This window comes from Oryctolagus cuniculus, chromosome 1 (assembly GCF_051225735.1).
Source record: "Oryctolagus cuniculus isolate XC-2025 breed Fujian yellow rabbit chromosome 1, ASM5122573v1, whole genome shotgun sequence".
NCBI lineage: Eukaryota > Metazoa > Chordata > Mammalia > Lagomorpha > Leporidae > Oryctolagus > Oryctolagus cuniculus.
This window is the reverse complement of record NC_142867.1, coordinates 150,528,839-150,545,640: the sequence shown is the minus strand read 5'-3', so window position 1 is coordinate 150,545,640 and position 16,802 is coordinate 150,528,839. Positions and strand designations below refer to the sequence as shown.

Below are 16,802 nucleotides of genomic sequence, written 5' to 3'. Positions count from 1 at the left end.
GTAGCAGGAGCCCAAGCACTTGGGCCATCCTCTGCTGCCTTCCCTGGTTCATTAGCAGGAAACTGGATTGTAAGTGGAGCAGCCAGGATACATACCTGCACCCATATAGGATGTAGATGTTGCAGATGGTTGCCTTTACCTGCTACGTCACAATACTGGCTCTACATCTCCACTTTTAAGTCTGTTCTTTGTCTAATTCTTTTATTGTCTCATCCAATTCAGACCCACTTCTGATCCCAGCACTGCTTTTTAGACCCCCTACTTCATCTTCTTTGTGAGGCTTCTCAGTATCTAAAATTCCTCTTCGTATAAGCTTGCTTCTGTCTCTCTTGCCTTTAGGATGTGAGCTCCTTGACGGCAAGGACGTATTAGTTTTGTTCAGCACCTAAAATACTCATGACAGTTAGTAAGTGGATGTTAAACAAATATTTGTTCAGTGGATAAAAAGAAATACATTTATAGTTTGAGTTCTTCTTTCCTTCTTTCTTTTCTTTCTAGATTTATGTATTTGAAAGGCAGAGTTACAGAGAGAGAAAGAGATTTTTCCATCCAGTGGTTCATTCCCCAAATTTCTGCAGTGGCTGGGGGTGGGCCAGCCAAGAACCAGGATCATCTGAGTCTCCCATATGGGTGGCAGCAGCCCAAGCACTTGGGTGATCTTCTGCTGCTTTCCCTGGCACATTAATGGGCTGGATCTGAATTGGAGTAGCCAGGACTCGAACTGGTGCTTGTATAACCAGCTGTGCCACGATGTGGGGATTTGGGCTTTTTTTCTAAAGTACATGTGTTTAAATATTCTGAGTTGCCTGCATAATTTAAAAGTTAGTTGAAATACCTTATAAACATGTCTGGGACTACAAGAACACAAATAGATGATGATTCTCAGCCTGCCTAATCTAATAAAGTGGCCAGTTGTTGTGGTGCATAGGTTAAGCCACAGTCCGCAACACAGCATCCCATATGAGTGCTGGTTTGGGTCTTGCTCCCTGTTAATGCCCCTGGGAAAGTAGCTGAAGATGGCTGAAGTACTTGGTCCCTTATCACCTGTGTGGAAAACCCAGATGGAGTTTTGGCTTTTTGGATTCAGCCTGGCCCAGCTTTGACTGTTGTAGCCATTTGGGGAGTGAATCAGAAGATTGAAGACATCTTTTTCTCTTTCTGTCTCTACCCCTCTCTCTGTTGTTCTGCCTTTCAAATACATAAATCTTAAAAATAAAGAAGAAAACAAGCGGCAAAAGTAGATGTGAGCCTGATTATGGGCCAGATGCTGTTTTTTTTAGGATATTGAGAGCTCTTGGCCTGTGGTAAAGGACTTATTTTCCTTTTTGATTTTTTTTTCTTTGTGTTTGGTTAGCCTTTCCCATGTCATTTTCCCAGCATATGGGGATCAGTTAGTGTGAGCCTAAGAAAGAAACCTGGGTGAGGAATCAGTGACAGTGCACTTTGAGTGGGTTACACTCAAAAACAACAACCATACCAAGGTAGGCAAGAATTTAGTTTCCTCCAAGCGGAAACTTCCTTGTTATTAGAAGACTCCCACAGTGAGAATATTCAGACAAGCTTGTTAAGGACAGTGGGGAGATAGTTTGTGTATCTGAATCTATATCTGGGATCCTAAGTCAGATTTGCTGCTGCCCTGGGTTGAAGTAACAGGTGATGTTGCTACTGTTCCTGACCTTGTTGGGAGTGATTCAGTGTCTGTTCTCTCAAGGGTTCCTTGTACCACATCTGTGTCTGTGGGGCCCTGAGCCTTGCTCTTGTCCAATTCACCATTGGACCATTCATAAGTATAAACTGATCTGTACAGATAGAGTGAACCTCAGGAATTACACATACTACTGTCTTACATTATTAAGAACTACTCCTTTACTTCCTGTGAGTCCAGAGCTGCCAGCATATGATCTGGGCCTTTCCTTGAGCTGTAAGGATCAACAGATTAGTTCACTCAAGACACCATTACAGAGATACTGACAGTGAGCTCTGCATGTGGGATGCTTTCCCACCGTGCTATGTAACAAATGAGCTGAATTCCAGAGGGTCAAGCAATCAGTATTCTGTGAGTAATTGTAGGAAAGAAGTTGAGTTGCATCTCTCTTACTCTGTTTCTTTAAGATTTATTTATTTATTTGAAAGGCAGAGAGAGTAGAAGGAAGGAGGGAGGGAGAAAGAAGAGAACGGGTTAGATTACAGAGATATCTTCTATCCTCTGGTTCACTCCCCATGTGGACTCTACAGCCATGTCTGAGCTAGGCCAAAGCCAGAAGCAAAGAACAGTCTGGTCTCTCACGGGTGGCAGGGCCACAAGTACTTGAGCCATCATCTGCCGTCATCCTGGGTGCATTAGCAGGAAGCTGGATTTGAAACAGAGCAGCTTGGATCCTAACAGGCACTGCAATATGGGATGCCGGGTTTGCAGATGGCAGCTCAACTCACTGCACCACAATGCTGGCCTCATTTGTTCTGCTTCTAAAAATAATCTTTTAAAACCTGTGTTCTGCTAAGATTTCAGAATGGAAGCTTTAATTATTTACAGTTTTTTTTTTTTACAGTCAGGAATTGTCCAGAATGAATTTGTGTTTCTTTTTGTTGCCCACAGTGATTATGTATTATTATTTTCGAACATCATGGCATTCTAAATGCCAGAAAAGTTGTGTGATGGGTAGCTAAACAGACTGAATCAGAATGTAAGCAGATGTTGTGGTAGATATGCTATAATAGTTGATCTATTGGTATGTGCTAACTATTCCCATTTTAAACATGCCTGCAAAAGAATTTATGAGGTTATAACCACCTAGCCCGAACTGTAGTTTATTCATTCAACAAATATTTTTATGCATTGAATTTCTTCTGTATACCAGTCAGTGGGGCTGTAGACAAGGATCTTTCCCCCCATTGAACCTGTATTCTCCAGAACCTTATTACTCAGAATGTGATCTGTGGACCACCAGTGTCAGCATCACCTTGGAGTTCATTAGAAGTGGGAATTCCCAGCCCACTCCAGTCTGGATTTTAACAAGATTCCCTGGTGATTAGTAGGCACATTGAACTTTAGGAAGAGTGAGTATAGTCCTTGTAAACAAAAACATGTGATTACAAATGATGTCAAGAAAAGGTAACACTGTAATGGGTCAGACAGTGGGAGGAAAGGGAGTGATGAGGATGGTAAATGAGGACTTCTGAGGGGGTGTTCAGTGGGCTGACACTTAAATGATGAGTAGGGGTGAGCCATGGGAGGATCTGGGAAGATGGCTCCAACTAGAGGAAACAGCCAGTGCAGAGACCTGGAGGTATTAACTGCATTCATCCTTGCTGTGTCTTCTACTTTAGCCATGTTAGGTTGAGGACTTACTTGCCTGATGCTTCTGGTCGTGGAAGTGTAATAATAGTACTTGTGTGTGGCATTGTGGTATCTGGCAAACAGCAAAAGATCAACACTGTAGTTTTGATAAGAGCTGGTCACTTACCTAAGTGAGAAAACAACTGAAGGGGTCAGAAGAATGTTTGGCAGTGCTGGCTTCAAAGAGTTGACATTTGATATACTTGGGAGAAGGAGGAAGAAACTACTGAAGGTTGTGCTAGCATTGGAAGGAGAGGAAAAGCAGTGTGGGTACAGGTGGAAATTTATTGAAAAATGGAGGCTAGCAAAAAAGTAAACAGACAAGGAAGCTTTAGCATTAACCTAAGAGGAAAGACCAAAAAAATAAAGTGTGATGGATTGTTGTTTCCCTGTAGATTGGCATCCAGGATGAGAACTTGGTAAGGACTATTACTGTATTTTATTTTCGTTTGTTCCCCCCTATTTTCAAAGTTCTTTCATGTTTAAGGATTTCTCACATCATTTTGATTGCACATATTATTTTGGGAAAAATGAAGGTGAATGCTCTTCATCTCCTATGGCGTCAGGAGTAATTTGTCCCATCTGTAAATGAGAGGGAGTGGGTTCTGTGAGGAGCTGCATCTTGTTCTGTGAAGGCTGATGTTCAGCTCACCAGAAAATTTTCTTTTCCTTCCCTGGACATCCTACTTTTCCCTCCATCATTTGTTCTATTTTCCCTGTCCCTACCCTCTTGTAGAGCTGAGAATAACCATGATAATGTTAATTGCAGTGTTTTTGAGACTTGAGAATGAAATTATTTGACCTTGCCAAAGTAATTAGGCATCTGGTACAATGATCCTTATTCTCAGCCTTGATAATACATCACTCTGTCATTCCTAGCACTGGAACAGTATTTAAACACAATAATCAAAGCCCAGAAGATGTATGTAGGATAAAAGTTACCTAAGATTTTTCATAGAGATCTAACTTTTAGAAAACCCAAATGATGAGAGGAAGGGACACTCTTCTTTTTTTGCCCATTGGAAAAATGCTCTGTTAAAACAGCAGATTGGAATAGTTTTCATGAGGTGTAGGTACACCGTGGCTCTCTTCCTGTATAAACCCCACAAATTGTTTGTTTGTTTTTGACAGGCAGAGTGGATAGTGAGAGAGACAGAGAGAAAGGTCTTCCTTTTTGCCGTTGGTTCACCCTCCAATGGCCGCCCACAGCTGGTGCGCTGCGGCTGGCGCGCCGCGCTGATCCGAAGGCAGGAGCCAGGTGCTTCTCCTGGTCTCCCATGGGGTGCAGGGCCCAAGGACTTGGGCCATCCTCCACTGCCTTTCCGGGCCACAGCAGAGAACAGGCCTGGAAGAGGGGCAACCGGGAAAGAATCTGGCGCCCCGACTGGGACTAGAACCCGATGTGCCGGCGCTGCAAGGCAGAGGATTAGCCTATTGAGCCACAGCGCCGGCCTAAACCCCACAAATAGTAGCCTGTATCTTGTTAGGACAGACAAGTGGGGTACTTAACTGTAGTCCATTAACTGAGCTGCATACTGGATAGGTACCTAGTATACTTGATGTATAGTAAAATAGCCTAAATATGAGTTCAAAACACAAACCTAAATGGCCTTGTTTATAGGATTATCCATGTTTTAGTTAGGCTTCCTGGGGGAGGGGGTCAAAAATGGCTGAATGTTGCCATGTTCATATTGTTAAAGATAGTATGAATTGAGTGTCATACAGACTGTATTTCTCATTGGAGGAGGGAGGATGGGCAGACATTTTAAAGACAGCCTTAATATCAAAACTTTGAAGAAAAAAAAAAAATCCAGATAGTTTGAATCACTCCTTTAAGAAGCTGATAGGTTTTCCATTAAATTGATTCTCAAATGTTATCACATCATTTTGTTACTTTAGGTAATATTAAATATTTTGCAAAAAATAAATTCCTGAACTAAAAGAATATTTAGACATCTAGTTCACCAACTTGCGAGCTGTGTTGACAGTTCCTTTGGTTCAAATCCATGAGCCGATTCCAGTCAGACTTTAAGTCCATATACTTAATTTTATCCATTACATGTTCTTTTCTCTTTTGTAAAGTTGAATTTGACGACATTAACTAAGTTGATAGGTTAGAGAAATAGTACTACTTGAGTATTTTTTCTATGTTTAGACTTCGTATTTTCAGAGAAAATTTCTTACTAATCCTCCAGCTTGTAATCTCAGGTCAAACCCAGTCAGTTCCAGCAGTTATGCAGTTTCTTCAGAAAATTTGGACCCAGTGAACAAATCAAGATAATTTATTTCCTTATTCAAGTAAAAAATTTTATAGTCTTTGTTCTGTAGTGGTGAAGTAATGGAGAAGATTACAATACTTATTTGTGCCTTTCCCAAAGAAGATTGAAGGCAAGATAAGTAGAAATTTTTCATCACTTTAAAAAATATGTTTATGATGGGAGAATATATGGTTTTGATAAACATTTAATAAAATAGTCATCTTTTAAAAATTTTTGGCAAAGAAACTGATATGAAAATAAAATAATGATGAAATATTCTCCAAGAATGTTTTCCTGAAAATATAATTGCCTTTAAGTTGGCTGCTAAAATGGTTTCTTAATAATGCGTTGTTATTCTATTTTATTTCAATAATACATATGTAGTAATGTTCCTAATTTGATGAGAGATTAAAAACCCCAGGAAACATTTTTTTTAAACCAACAATGCTTTTGACACATTCCTTTTATTACTAAAATCACTGAAGTTATCAGAACTTTCTCTCAAGTTTATTATGTTGTTAACATATTTTTTTTTAACAAAAGCATAACGGCAGAAATAATCAAAATTAGATTTTTATTATATCAGGTCTATTTGAGGGAATGTAATTGAATTCAAGTATAGGCTTAACTAGTTTTTTGTCTTACTTAAATGACTAGTGTAATTTGTCGTAAGTGATAAAGGAAATATGAATGTGCTATTGTGTGCTTTAGTATTTGTTATTTTTAATTCTGTGATTGAGTTGGAATATTCATTGTTTTATATCACATCTCATGGCATAAAGTAATACATTTCTCAGTGATTCCTCAGTCTTGGAGCCTGAAGGTAAAGGGGGTGAAGATCTTATGATTTCTTGTTTCATGGCTAACTGGCCATGCTGCTGATTCACCGTCCATCCCCACCTGACAGCCTTCTGAGGTTCACTTGTCAAGTGTTTGCATAGCAAGGAGATTTTATAGAATACCCTTTTTGTTACTTTTCTAGGCTGTTTTTCCCAAATTATATTTCTTTTTTAGTAGGGATGGTCCTCACTTCAGTGATGCTTTTTATTGGATGCTGATGTAAAATAAAGGTGGGAAATTATAGAAAGAGGGAATGGCAGTGAGTTGAGGGCAGAAAAATATTATGTGTATAACTTTTTAATTTTTAAATATCTTGATGCATATATGGATAGATGAAGACATAATAGAAGTGTCAAAAATTGTTCATGTATTTGACAAGGTGTGGCTACCAGAATCATCTTTCCATTATATTTTAACATAAACAATTGACCTTTTATTGGGGTCATTAATGTTATTTTGGAATATCATGGCTATCTAAAGGCAGAAATTCAGTAGTGTCCATAAAGCATAGAATGTCATTAGAACATTCAGTAGCCTTAACAGCAGTATTTCAGAATCTCTGTCTGTTTAAATGGGTTATCTGTGAATGTACTTGCTCAAGGATGCATGACCCACATCACCTATAAATTTGATTGGAAGCTACAGTGCTGGCATAGGCTGATGGATAGCAGATTAGAGCCCTGATTAACCATGTGATTCGAAGACTGAGAATATATTGTCTAAGCAAGATTCATCAGATGCAATCAGAATTTCAAGTGGTCAGATGAAATTCAAATGTGTATTGTGGCTTTTCCTCCCCTAGTGCTTCTCCTCCTAGGTTGCCTTTTTTTCCCCTTCTTTTCCCCCAAAGCTGAAAAATACTTCTTTGATGAATCTGCTCCTCACCCTAAAGCTGTCTGTCTGTTATTCATCAGAAAGCAGGTCGCAGTTCAGTGAGCAGAAGAAAAGATTTTAATAGAAGCTGTGCCAAGGGCTGTAATGCATCATTTTAGGGCCCTAATTACATTACAATGACAAATATCAATGGTGACAACAGCAATAACCTACATCCTTTAATGGCTGTGCTGGAAAAGGAGTTTGGGCCCCACGCCATTAGATTAGACTCAGTTTCAAAACATAGGCCATTAGAAGTGTGTGTCCACAGTATTATTGGCTGATCGCTGAAGCTCAGTGGAAAGGCCTGTAAATAAATGATGCCTCCCTAAAGCTGGGTCCTGTGGGACAAAAGAGGCAAAATTAGATGACCATGGAAGCAGCAGTGTTTCCGAGGCAACTTTAGCTTTCAAAGTGAGGAATGACCTGCTTAATTTTATGAAATCACACACATCCCACTGCCCCCCCCCCACCCGCCTGCTGCCAATTAGCCTGCCCATGAAAATCCATTGGCATGACAACTTGAAGAAATTAAGAAGTCTTTTAAACAAAAGGGGACCTTTAAAAAAAAGTTAGACGCTTTCTTCCTTTTATGTTAACATACATTGCTAATTAAAAGGACTTTCAGATTTCTTTTTAGGAAACTATAGAATTCTTTTTCTTAAACAATTGAGCAAACTTAAAATAGCCTAGGTCCAAAATTAAGAAGCCAAATACCATTCAGCTTCTATTTTGCCAGAGGAGTAAGTTTCTTTAGAGTAGTTTTCATTGCATAGATTATGTAGGCAAACTGAAGAACTCAGTTTTTTCTTATGTGCCCACACATTTTTCAACCCTCCTAGCAAGGGACTATTTTATTTATGTAAACAACATAATGAGGAAAATATGCTTGGCAGATGGTTCTAAGCATTAGAATCATCAGTTTGGTCTGCCCCAAAGTGTCTCATTATCTTTTATTCTCTCCCCCTCCACCTCTCCCTACAAAAAGCTTAACAACCAAATGCCTTTGAGAGGCAGGCTTTCAGCCTGGTGAATGCTGCTCTATTTTCTTAGCTCACCCTGGAATTTCACCCCACAACCACTGTGGTATGTTCCTCCAGGTGGAGAGTGGTTTGGTGATTCCCATTGCAGCTTTTCATGGTGGTTTAAGCATTCTTAAAGGATGGCTAAATGCTCCATGGGGCCAGTGCAGTAAATTAAATCAGGTCAGCACAGTTGGGTCCTTATTCACTGCTGCTTATTGGTGCTGGGTTTTTGTCCATCCTGTTAGGAATGCAGGCTGGAATGGAAAGCTTAGGTTTGAAACTTCATGGTGAATTTGTATTTTCTTTTGGCTAGCACTTAAAAGATTGCATGGCTACAAAGTCAAAAGGATTGCTGATGAAAGAAGGAAGCCTGGATTGCACAAGTTGAGTGTTGCTGTCATTCTGGTAATGACTTAGCAAGAAAAAGGGCATTTTTGTCCTCTCATAAAAATGAGGAACCAACCCTGGGTGGGATTTATTTTAAGAATGTCTCAAGGATAGTAATTGCTTTATGTTTTCTGCCTTGCAACACGGTTCACCTCTCCTTTCTCCCACCTCATCATTAGAATATAAGCTGTCTTATGTAAAAAATGGTGTGTTAACAAAGTATAAAAGGCATTATCTGAAAATCTAAGATGAACATTAGAGAAGCCCTGGATTGCTTTTTATTTTTTTATTTTAAAGATTTATTTATTTTGAATGTCAGGATGAGAGAGCATAAGAGAGAGATCTTCAATCCACTGATTTATTTCACAGATGGCTACAGTGGCAGCTGTGGACCAGGCAGAAGCCGGGAGTTTCATCCATGTCTCCCAGCTGGGTAGAAGGGGCCTAAATACTTGGACCATCTCCCGCTACTTTCCCAGGCCATTAGCAGGGAGCTGGATCAGAAGTGCAGCAACTGGCACACGAACCAGTGCCCATATACGATGCTGGCATTGCTAGTGGCAGCTTTGCCCGCTGTCCACAGTGCTGGCTCCTGGGTAGTAGCTTTTTAAAGAAAGCAGGGTTGGTATATTTCTTTGCTGTTGTTGTTAAATTTACTGTAGCTGGCGCCACGGCTCACTAGGCTAATCCTCCGCCTGTGGCGCCGGCACCCCAGGTTCTAGTCCCGGTTGCTTCTCTTCCAGTCCAGCTCTCTGCTGTGGCCCAAGAAAGCAGTGGAGGATGGCCCAAGTGCTTGGGCCCTGCACCCGCATGGGAGGCCTGGAGGAAGCACCTGGCTCTTGGCTTCGGATCGGCACAGTGCCGGCTGTAGTGGCCATTTTGGGGGTGAACCAACGGAAAAGGAAGACCTTTCTCTCTGTCTCTCTCTCTCTCACTAACTCTGCCTGTCAAAAAAATAAATAAAAAATTTACTGTAATATCTTGTTGAACTAAGAATTCTATTCTTCCAGCTATTATTAGAGAATAAACTCCATTGTCCATCATCAGTGGAACTTCAGATTTACGTTAAAAAGATAATGTTCCCAAAGATAATTTCCAGATACATACAGATTACTCTCTGCTAAGTATAGTAAGATTTTAGTATATCCTAAACCTTTACATGTTAAAACCTTAGTGGGACACATTTGGGAATCTTTGTGGTTTAAGCAGATATCCCATTTTTCAACAAGATACAAAAAGAATCAGACTAATTAATCAACTTGTTTGGATTGGTTAGGTGCTGTTCTTTCAGGAGGTTAGGGACTTAGTGTAAAATCCCCATGCCAATGGGCTTTTTTACTTTTTTAAAGATTGATTTATTTTTTTTGAAAGGTAGAGTTACAGAGAGGCAGAGAGAGAGAAGTTTTCCATCTGCTGGTTTACTCCCCAAATGTCACAACAGCCAGAGTTGGACCAATCAGAAGCCAGAAGCTTCTTCCAGGTCTCCCATATGGTTGCAGGGACCCAAGGACTTGGGCCATCTGCTGCTGCTTTCCCAATCATAGCAGAAAGCTGGATCAGAAGTGTAGTAGCTGAGACTCGAACCAGTGTCCATATGGGATGCCAGCACTGCAGGTGGTGGCTTTACCCACTATGCCACATTGCTCCCAGTGCCAATGTTTTAAAGCAAAGGCCACAAATACAGAAATCTGCTGACATATTATGAATTGAAGAGTTGTGAAGGGAAGAATGTATCTTTACTATTTGAACTCTTGCAGAGTTGGGAATTTATGAAAAACAGCATATAGATTGGGCAAGTGTCCTGGTGAAGGCTTTTGAAAATGGATTTCCAGTCATGAAAATTGAATTCCTTTTTATGTTGCCCTAGTGCTTGAAGGTTAACTTTTTAAAGATGAATTCCGGTTAATAAATTGTACTGTTAATGTGGCACTGTTGTCACTGCCTCCTTTTGATGGGCTTGCTGATGAGATAGTTTTCTTCTTCCTTAGGAAATATGCCAGCCAGAATATAAAGTGTGTTTTAATATCATCCTGTTAATAATATGGTAAACTGAAACCAGCTTACTGTTCTCTTTATCACTTTCCTTTCCCTTTTTTGCAGGCAGAGATTGTCAAGAGGCTGAATGCTATCTGTGCACAAGTCATTCCTTTCCTGTCCCAAGAGGTAAGGTAGTTGATTTTAGGCACTGGGCTAAAAGTTGTCGTTTTAGTGGTTTTACAGAAAGGGGATTGCGGAACCAACTCTCTCGCCTTGCAGTTTTTTGTATTTGTGTTTCATATTTCTAAAATAATAATGATCTCATTCCAATTTCTGTATCTTTTTAGCATGCACTGTTGTATTATAGTTTAAATGTGTTTCTATAATGGAATATTTTCTAATGTGCTAAACAAAATTCAAATTTTAAAATATTTTGCTGTCATCATACCATGTAGTATTGCTCAGAATTATACCTGCTCGTCACAGTGGCATCTGGTTGGGTAGATTGAAATATGACCAGGAAGACAAGAGCTTATTCTATACTTTTGTCACTGGGCATTAAGAGATGTCAGAAGACATATCAAACAGAAAAGACTTTACATGGTAAAGGAACTAATGAAACACTTGACCAGCTGCTCTTATAAAGTTACTTATCGTTATCTGATTAGGTCTTAATATTGTGTGAACTTAGAGGAAAATACTTGTAGGATGGACTTTGCACTCACTTTTCTCAAAATTAGACTTCAGTGATAGGTGCCTTTGCACATGGCTGAGGCTTGCCCTGTGGCTCACTGATTTTACCTTGTGCACTGCCAGGGCAAGTACATGCTGTCAGCTGACCCATACAGGTTGGAATGAGAAGGTGCATCAAGGGCTCAGCAGCTTCCTTTTTATTCTCTTTCTCTTTTTGTGTGTTGGCTTGCTTGCTTTGGTAGTGACTAGAGTATTGGAAAGAGATAATTTTTGCTTCTGGATTACTGAATCATCTGTTCAGGTAAGATTAGCTATTAAGGAAGAAGCTACCGAATGGAATATCTGTGTGTCTTATAGCCGCAGTGCTTTGTACTGTGGGCCAGGAAGGGGCACTTTGCTCCCCTGTAAGTGTGTTGTGTCACTGCTTTTCAGGAGAGTAGTTGGTCCTCCTGCCTACCAGTGGGTAGATGCTGTTGTTAACATGCAGCCAATATTTAAGCATGTGTATGTGTTGTAGATATGTGGATTATTATTACATGTGACTTCTTTGGTCTGAACTGGGTTATAGTAAGCATGTATATCCTTCATCTGTTTTATATTGGGAAGGAGGCATAAATCATTCACAAACCTTGTTAATATCTTGCATTCACATGTTCAAAACAAAGGGTACATCGTCTTTGTCCACAGAACCACCACCTGTCTTATCTCCACTTACCTGTTTTATTTAAGATTTGCTTGTGACTAGATGAGGTAGTGTGGTGAGTGAGAGTCAAGAGGTGTATCTGCATTTTGTTTGGGAACCCTGGCTGCCCCTGGCCTGGTCTGAACTAGTGTGTATTTCCTACTTTAAGCATCTGCTTAATGGAGATGGAGGTTGGAAAGAATGTTGTGACCTCCAGAGCTGTAACCAGGCTGGGATGTCATACCTAAGGTAGCAGGGGAAAGTTTGAATTATCCCAGGGGTGATATTAGGGTTTGGGCCAATGCAGGCGCAGACTCCTGATAGAATAACTCAAGCTGCTTTGTTCACATGGTATTTCTTCAGGATCTGTGGGGTATGTTCAGAAGTGGAAGGAGGTCTTGGAGGGTGTTGGTGGAGCTGATTTACCAATAAGTCATTTTCCCACATGACATGTTTGTATGAGCTGGCCCAGTAGGAACAGGATGTGTATCAGTAGTGATGCTGAGCAAGACTGGACTGGAATTAATTGGCTGAGGAAGTTGTACCCAGTAGAGGAAAGCCATGGGGAGATGTGGGCAGCTCTTTTCTTCTGCTTTAGGCTGGGAGGCTGGGCGTCATGTGCTCACTACTTAACTATTTATTTGCCACACACTTTGACATCTCTTGGTTAAAATCCTTGATTCATGTATAGTGATTTATATTATGGTTTTGAAAATCCTAATTCTGTGTGTATTTTTTTTTCTTAGTTTGAATTGAATTTGTTCCTGTTCTTTAGTTTCCTAAGATGTGTCTTTCTATCTTTAACATGTGGGCCACGTTTCCTGCTATCAAAGCAGGGACTCTAATGTTTTCTGTCTGAACATAGCCCACCTTGTTTCCTCTTCCGGGCATTCTGTGAGTATCAGACTTCTTGCTTCTTCCCTAAGGCCAGATGGACCGTAATCTGGAGGGAGGGGAGGAGGCAGGTTATTAGAGGAAGATGAATTCTATTTCCTGTCTCTTCAGAGGCATGGAAAATCACTCTTGCATGGCTGCAAGCGTCACTCGGTGCCAGGACTGAAGGCTCTTAATCTGATCTTTTAACACCGGCTCTCTGTGTGACAGTCTCACTGCCAAAATGGCAGCTGCAGCATTAGCATGTATTTTCAAATGTTTTTATTTAAAAATAAAATGATCATATTTAGAAAAAAGGAAACCATTCCCTGAAGACTAGTGCATAAGCTACAGGACAGTGTTTGAAGGATTTTGAGCAACTGAAGTCAAGCTTTTTGGAGTTTGACACAAATAAGAGGTAAATTTATGTGCATCTAGATGAAGTGTATTTTTAATTTAGCCCCCTAATGTGCTTGCTTAATATTGCTTGTGTCTAGTTTACCACATTTTCTAAATTTAAAAATATTATGTGCTACTGAATATTAAATAAATAAAGTTATAACTGCAGCACTTTTTTAAAGAATTGAGTTATATAGTTGTGGCTCCAAAGTGCGTGATTAGTATGTCTGTAATGAAAAAAAAATCATAGAAAAAAAGCATTTTCCTATTGGATTTCACTGAAATTTAAAAAAAAAAAAACCTGTAACCTGTATGTATTTTAATTATGTGCTGTTTCAGTCTCATACAGCTAGTTCCACAGTCTTAGGCAGTAGGCAAGGATTTTGCTGAGTTCTTAGAATTTCATAGGATTTCTAGTACCAGAATTTGGAGAAACCTTTTGAGTCCTCAGCTGTCTGAAGCTGTTCTTTTCTTCCTGCTTGCATTTGGTTTTTAGGAATGGATGAGACTGATCTGTATTTTCCTGCTCTCATATTTCTTCTTCAAAAGGTGAATCTGAAGGTAGTAAGTGAGAAACTCTTCTCTTTGCTGCTTTGGGTCTCATTTATAGGAGAAAGAAGCACTATAAATACTCAGCTCTGAGTTGGCAGTTCCGTAATCAGGAGATGCCAGGACCATGCCAGTCAGGTCTGGGTAGAGTCTTGGCCTCCCTGTTAACAAAGGGCATGGTGTGCTCTGACCAGGCTCAGCTGAGTGACCTTTAGAGAAGATTTGCCTCTCTAAGCCTCAGTTTCCTCATCTGTACAGTGAAGTTAATAACAGCATGGAGCAGACCGATGGTTGTGAGGGTTATTTGGGATTAGGCATGGACAGTTTAGCACTATGTTTAGTAGACATAGCACTAGCTCCAGTGAAAGAGAGCTCTGAGTTTATTTTTTTGAGAGAACTGGAAACCAGCAGGCCTTCCTACTCTTTGGAATCATTGCATTTTGTCTGTCTTCCTTTCTAATTTCCTTCTTACTGAGAAAAAAAAAAGGCATAAATTAAAATTGGGCTAAGGGTTCAGAGCTAACTAAAAATCAGTGTTTCCCTCTCTCCTAGCCCCTCTTTGGCAGTCAGGATATAGCTTGTAGATCCTTCGACCTTACAAGTCCTTGGTAAAATTGAAGAGTTCTAATAAATGCTGTCTTGCCTCCAGTGTCCCATTACAGCTTTCTCCAACACCTTCAGATTCCAGGAACAAGTCTGTCTTTAAGAAGATTCTAATATGAATTAAAAATTATGCATCACTGTTAGACTGACAATTAGGTGCAGCATTTCTACTAATTTGGAATTGAGATAACTACGTCTTTAGTGGCTTTATGTTGGGAAAGTTGATCTCTCTAAGCCTTAGTATTCCTATAGAATGAGGAAACTAATCCCATCCTTATAATGTGTATTATGTGGATTAAAAGGTAAAAACACTTGGCATAGTAAGTGCCATTTCTTCCTCCCTCCTTTCCTATTGTACTTCCAGGGAATTGAATTCTGTTCTAGGTTATTTTTGGTCCTAAAACATTAGGAGGGGAAGGACTTAGTAAAAACTGGGATGAGTTCAAGGTAGTACTTCACAACTACCGGCTGGCTGCCTTCCTGAGAATTTAGCTGGGCCTTGCCACTCCGGAGGCTGCTGCCTACAGTGGGCAGTAAGCTCCATACATATTGCCTTTCAGAAGGAAAGGGATATTTTAAATTGTTGGTAAGCTAGTATTTATCTTAACCTTTTAGATTAAGTGTTAAATGTCAGCCGCTTAGCTGAGGCCAGATTTGGAGGACAGTTTGTGCTGTTTTCTAATCCTGTTTCCCTGTAAGGGGCATTTTTGAGACAGACAACGTATGTTTCACTGCAGTCAACAGGGTGTTCCTAAGATCTTTGAGAACTTCAAACTTTTAATAGGCTGTAGGTCAGTAGGTGAACATTTTATTACATTATAATTGCACATCTCTCCTCAGGGTCCAGTTGTATTTTTAGAAACTTGTTGCTTTGATAACAAGGAGCAGAGTTCATTGGAAAAGCCATGTTATGCAGGTGGCAATGTGATAAGAGCCTAAGGTCAACCAAATCCAGGACCAAATCCTCCCTCGGCTCGTTGCTTCCTGTACAATGTTGAGCAATATGACTTAGCTATTCTGGGCTGCAGTTTCTTTATCCATAAAATGGGATGCTGCACTATAAGGTTGTTAGGTGAGGACTAGAGACCATGTGAAGTGCCTGTCTGAATATTTGGCTGCTTTCACAGATATGGAAGCCAGTGATTTAGTAACTGTCTCTCTCACCTAGCGGTTGGCATAGAAGCAGCTGCAGATAATTTGATGACATCAAGTCTTGTGAACTCAGGTTCCTTTTGCACTGATTTTCATCATTCCTAGCACCATTGTGTCTTGCCCCATTTGGTAGGAAGGAGAATGGAATAGGCATGTTCCTTTCCCTTTTAAGTGCATAATGTGAAAGATGTTCACATTTTTGCCTGCTTTGTAATGGCCAACAAACACCTAGTTACCTGCCCACAGCTAGATGCAAGGGAGACTTGGAAATGTATCCTTTGCTGAGTGACCAAAAGCAAAACAAAAAAAACTAATGTAAGAAGTATGCCTATTAGAAAGATAAAAACTTCTTAAAGACCCCTCTCAGTTGAAGGATGATGTAGGTCTAGCAGATCACACAGGGCCTGCCTTTTTTTTTTATTTTAAGATTTATTTATTTATTTGAAAGTCAGAGTTACACAGAGAGAGGAGAGGCAGAGAGAGAGAAGTCCTCCATCCGATGGTTCATTCCCCAAATGGCTGCAACGGCCGGAGCTGTGCCGATCTGAAGCCAGGAGCCAGGAGCTTTTTCCGGGTCTCCCATGTGGGTGCAGGAGCCCAAGAACTTGGGCCATCTTCTACTGCTTCCCAGGCCATAGCAGAGAGCTGGATTGGAAGTAGAGCAGCCGGGACTCAAACCTGCGCTTATATGGGATGCCAGCGCTTCAGGCCAGGGTGTTAACCTGCTGAGCCACAGTGCCGGCCCCAAGGGACTGCCATTTTTAAGGTAGATTTGATAAAAAGCAAATGCTGCTTGAAGCTTAAAAAGTTAAAGAAATCTCCCTTTATGAGTGGCATTTCTTTCCTAACATGTTGTAGATGTACTTTTTTTGGTAAATCTAGTGTTATCTTTGAACTACAGACAGTGGGATCAAGATTTTTGACAATCTTTCTCTCCAAGAAAATATGGAAGATAGGTCACTTTTAGTGTGCATGTTAAGACATTTCAGAAAAATTAGCTCTGGTTGATTGTTTCGCAATGCCAAACCTGGCCCATTCGAATGACTTGTGCCTTAGACCATTCCCAAACCATACCTGAAGTAACCTGACACATGTGTACTGTACTGGAGAGAATGAGAGAATTAGAAGGGCTTCCTTAGGACCACTGGCTTCTT

General features: G+C 40.3%; 1 protein-coding gene across 8 annotated transcripts in view; it reads left to right on the top strand.

The window, feature by feature from the left end:
• Positions 1-16,802, top strand: part of TLE4 (TLE family member 4, transcriptional corepressor) — a 165,118-nt gene that overhangs the window by 29,601 nt on the left and 118,715 nt on the right. For all 8 annotated transcript variants that reach the window (XM_070050442.2, XM_070050438.2, XM_070050454.2 and 5 more), the window contains exon 5: positions 10,821-10,883. In XM_070050442.2, coding sequence (XP_069906543.1) covers positions 10,821-10,883 — 63 coding nt within the window. The remainder of the gene's footprint in view (positions 1-10,820; positions 10,884-16,802) is intronic.